Consider the following 4,945-nt stretch of genomic DNA (forward strand, 5'->3'; position numbering starts at 1 on the left):
CTGTGTGTGTAAGTGCACCCATGTTGTGCAATGCCTACAGAGGTCAGAGGAGTCATATTCCGCTGGAACTGGAATTACGGATGGTTGTTAGCCACCATGTCATTGCTGGGAATCGAACCCCAGTCCTCTGCAAGAGCAATCAGTGCTCTTAACTGCTGAGCCATCTCTCCAGCCCCTATTCATTTATTCTTAATTAACAAGTAAAAGTATTTATCTGTGGCATACATAATGATATTTTGAGATATGTTCCCATGGTAGAATTGCCAGGTCAAGCTGTTAACACATCCAACAACTGTTAAGAATATAACATGCTCTTATTACCTGTAGTCACCCAAATACCACACACTCTCAGTCACTCATGGAGGCCGGTGAGTCATCCTTATAGAATAGAATGGAATGGTGGTCATTAAGTCTGGTTGTTAGTGAAGTTTTAGAATGAGATTCAGTAGAGGCACGAAAACAGGGTGGAGGGATCACACCTGGGTTTTCTCTAGCACAGTGGAATAGCTCTTTGTTAAAACAACCCGTGATATATTTCAAAATGACTGGATGGGTATGAAATCCCCAACAGTTACGAATGGTTTAAAGTTGAAGAAATGGAAATGCTTCTTACCTTGTCTTGACTATTATACAGTGTATGACTGTATTGGATTACTATAATATGTCCCATAAAGATGCAAAATTTTTCAAATTTTTAATGAAAAAAGTAACCATAATCATCATGTTGTACAATATATCTCTTGATCTTATAATTCCTGTCTAGCTGGAATTTTATATCATTTAGATCAGCATCTATTGCCCCAACCCCAACTCTGTGGTCCCTGGTAAGCACCACCCTACCCTCTTGCTTCTGAAGTGAGAGCATTCAGTATTTGGCATTTGGGCCTGGCCACTTACGTTTAATGTAACATCTTCCAGCTGCATCTATGTTGTCAGAAATGACAGAATCCCCTTTTTAAAGACTAAGTACTGTCAGTGTATATTTATTTCTTTACATGCATGCACATATCTATGTGTGTGTGTGCATGTGTGTGTATGACATTTTCTTTATCCATTCATTTGTCACTGAACATTTAGGTTAAGACCATACCTTGGCTATTATGAATAGTGTTTCAGTGAACATGAATGTGGAGATCTGATTTTGTCTTCTCTGGATATACACCCAGTAACAGACTTGTTAGATCACATGGTAGTCTCTTTATTTTCCATTTTGAAGGCATATACAGAACATAGAGGTACATGAAGACTCAGGAAATCAAAATTCTATTCTCTTGCATTTGTTTTCTATTTGTTTGTATGTGTGTAATTTACGCATATAGGTGTGTTCATGTTCATGTGCACATGTATGTACATGCATGTGGAAGCCAGAGGTCAATGCCAAGTGTCTTCCTCAGTTGCCCTCTACCTTATTTTTTGAAGCAAGGTCTCTCATTGAAGCTGGAGCTCTCTAATTGGCTAGACTGACCAGTGAGCCCCAGAATCCTCCTGTCTGTGCCCTCCCCGCAATGGGGTTACAGATATACCACCTTGATTTTTTGCATAGGTGCTGAGGATTCAAACTCGGGTTCCTCGTGCTTGCACAGTAAGCACATAATTGGTTGAGCCATCTCCTCTCAGCCCCTCCTGTGTTTCTTTTATGCCTGTTCCCTCCACTTGGTTCTTTGAGAGGAAACTGACTTAATTTGTATCTCTTCAAGGTGTTCATGATGCTAAACTGGATTCTTTGTTTGAGTAGGTATAAATTAGTTTTTCAGCAAATTCAAGATTCATTGTGAATCTCCCCATTTCACTCTGAGAAGTACCTGATATACTACAAAGGCTGAGAGAATGCTTGGCAACCAAGATCCTTGGTGACAGAATGAGGTCCTCAGACTTTTGAGGCAACAGCTCCAAGCTGTTCCCAAGTATACTAGTGACCCAAGCCCAAGGACAGCTCTGTCCCCTGACTGGTTTCCCACTTGCTTTCTGCTCTTTTCCACAGAGGTCACTCCCCAGAATGGTACAGCAAAGGCTTTGGACATCTCTGTGCAGCAGAAGTTGCCAGAATCAGAAACTCTTTCCAGCCACTCATTGCCGAGGGCCCAGAAACTAAAATCTGAGTTTTCCCCAGTGTGACATCAACTCAGGGAGCGGGAAGCAAAAACAGATGCCTGTGGCAGTGGAGTGTGCATATGTAAAAGTGAGAGAGGGGAAGCACTGTTGGACTGGATGACACTCACAGCAGAAACACTGAGAAGTGGAACGTGGAGAACTTTCCTAGCCTTCCTGGAGATGGCTAATCCCTACTAATATAATAGCTTCAAAAATCAGAACATTTATCTATGTTACTTAAAATTAAATGGGTTATTCCTTGTGCATTGCCTAATTTGCTATTTAAAGGCTTCTAAGAAGCATATCCTCAGCTGTAAATAAATGTATTGTAGCATATGTACATATATGTGTATATCTCAATCTTTACTGTACATATGTAAAAATATCAATTTTATATATAATTGAGTGTCTGACTCCGTGAGTCTTTTCCTCACATAGCTCTTCCCAAGTTGCTTTGTATCCCATGTCCCTACTGTCTTGTAGCTGAGCAGAGCCTGCTGCCTAAGCCAAAGTGTGAAATGTGTAGTCTGCCATTCTGCCCAAACGTTTACTCAAAGATTAGCTAACCAAAGAAAAATAGTGTTAAAAAATTCTTCCACATTTTGACCACTTATTTCTGTTGTTTAAAAACTGGAGTGGGATGTTTGAACTTAAATTGAGGAAAATAATATTTAATCCTCTTTAACACAAAGAAGTAGGTGAGAGGTTATTGTCAAATTTAAGGCTAGATAGTGAGTTGCCTCTGGGCCCACTCTATGCAATTTCAGTGAGATGTCAGGTGACCACTGGAGTCTGTACCAGGGACTGAAACAGAACTGATACCACCCACCCCCATATAGGGCTGAATAGAGCCTGTTCCTAGTCACAACCAAAGGGAGCCTATGCCCCCACAAGACTCATAGATACTTTTCATAATGCTGTTAAATATTCTTCTGTTTGACCAGTGGCCTATGTGGCCAGTTATTTGACATGTTCTTACAGTGTATTGCACTGAACTTGACTCTGGACACCAAACAAAGGGAGATGATGGTCCATCAAGAGTCCTGGATCATCACAGCTTCAGGGAATTTATATTGTGCTGTATATGATGCTCTTAAAATCTAATTCAATCAAATCTTGCAATCTAAAAGACAGGGTTTTAAACTAACAGAAGATCAAACTGTATTGTTACTTATTTTTAGAGATTATAGCAGATATATTAATCCCATATTTCTTCATTATCCAGTGCAAACCACCTGCGCATTTGACCCCACCTTATTTATTACTGTACAGATTAAGCAAATTGGCTTTACTAAACCAATAGAGAATGGATTTATTGTTTTATTATAACTCAACAACTGTAAAGAGAAGGTAACTCTTTATCCTTGGCTTCAAGGAGAGATTTTCTTTGGTTGTCTGGACAGAGATTGATATCCTAATTTAGCAATTGGTACTGGAGGAAAAGGAAAAACAAATTCATGTTTTCGGGTTTTTGTATTGTATGAATTTATGCGATGTTTTCTTTTATCATCTGTGTGCAATTGTTTTAAGAGGAATAAAAATGCTATTTGTACGTTTGGTATGGCTCAAGGATAATCACAGTAGGAATTTTTCATTCTCATGTCTACCTAGGAAAGTGGCAGCTAGACCACAAGTGGCCATTTGGGCAGTGCTCTGTGGGCAAGATAAATTCACTTCTGCCATTATGCCTTACACTTAACCAGACACGTCCAATTACTTTTTATGCATTGACAAGATCTAGTGAAATTTAGTCCGTTTAGTCCAGCTCAACACTGGTCCTGCTGCAGAGATAGGGCACTATACATTTGGAAGATGGGATGGGTACCTGAGGATGAATGGCACTGTTTTACACAGAGCCGTGCTCCTTCATCTTCACCTGGGGCTCTCGTTAAAGTGCACCCTGATCCAAGCAGTCTGGTGAGCCTCACATTTTATATTTCTAATAAGCTTCTGGATGTGAATGTTGGCCTCAAGGATATTCTTTGAGAACAAGGACCACCAAGAGAATACTTAAAACTGAATAAAACAATAGACTTGTATTTCTCACACACCCCTCTTCCAGTTTACCTGACTTTTTAATTTTATGCACATAGTAATCCCATCACTGCTGCATAACAACAAGGTGCATCTTTCAAATAAAGGAAAGGAGGGGGAGAAAACTGATGCATCGAGCTTGTTTGTCAATACCACAGTATTTTATTCATTGTTATCTTGCCAATGGAAATAAAATATGATATTACATTTAAATATTATATTTATACCTCATATATTTTTACCTCAGTTGTTGGTATCCATCATCCATTGTAAACAAATAATTGCTGAGGCAGATAAATTTAAATACATTAAATATTTCCTATTTTCTATAAAATTCATGTTGATTCTCATGATTAATTCTACAAGTTGAAAGCATGCTTCATGAGGAAGACTTCTCTAAATGATAGTTTTCCATAAGCGAGACTGGTTGATACTGGCTGTGATCAGCATCATCTACAAAACACAAGGATGTTAATCAATGCATTCACCAGCTGTTAAGGTTCAGATAGCCCTGCCCCGTCACCAACAGGGCCTCATGGAGGACCTCACAAGCCCCTGAGAAAAGGGAACCTAGCTGATAAGCACTCTGGTCTTTGAAGTCAAAAGAAGCAGACTTTTCTCCACTGTTTGGCCAACACAGCAGGCTTCCCCTTTGATCTCTAAAGAGGGCAGGTTTTAACAGTCCTGCTCTCCTGCTTCCCCCTGCCCTAAAAAAAAATATCATCTTCCTGCCTTCTGCAAGAGGCAGAAACCTCCCTTTTTTAAGACCCAAGCTCAAGACCCAGGCAGACATTGCCCAACTTTAAAAAAAATATATTAT

At 39.6% G+C, this 4,945-nt stretch overlaps 1 protein-coding gene across 4 annotated transcripts in view; it reads left to right on the forward strand.

Annotated features, from left to right (window-relative positions):
* Stard13 (StAR related lipid transfer domain containing 13) overlaps positions 1-3,666 on the forward strand; it is a 384,230-nt gene extending 380,564 nt beyond the window's left edge. For all 4 annotated transcript variants that reach the window (XM_029559655.1, XM_029559654.1, XM_008825013.3 and 1 more), the window contains one exon: positions 1,982-3,666. In XM_029559655.1, the coding sequence (XP_029415515.1) occupies positions 1,982-2,099 (118 nt within the window). In that variant the 3' untranslated portion in view covers positions 2,100-3,666. The remainder of the gene's footprint in view (positions 1-1,981) is intronic.
* The last annotated feature ends 1,279 nt before the right edge of the window (positions 3,667-4,945 follow it).

The sequence above is a fragment of the Nannospalax galili genome, unplaced genomic scaffold (assembly GCF_000622305.1).
Source record: "Nannospalax galili isolate Female #2095 unplaced genomic scaffold, S.galili_v1.0 scaffold768, whole genome shotgun sequence".
In the NCBI taxonomy this organism is placed as follows: domain Eukaryota; kingdom Metazoa; phylum Chordata; class Mammalia; order Rodentia; family Spalacidae; genus Nannospalax; species Nannospalax galili.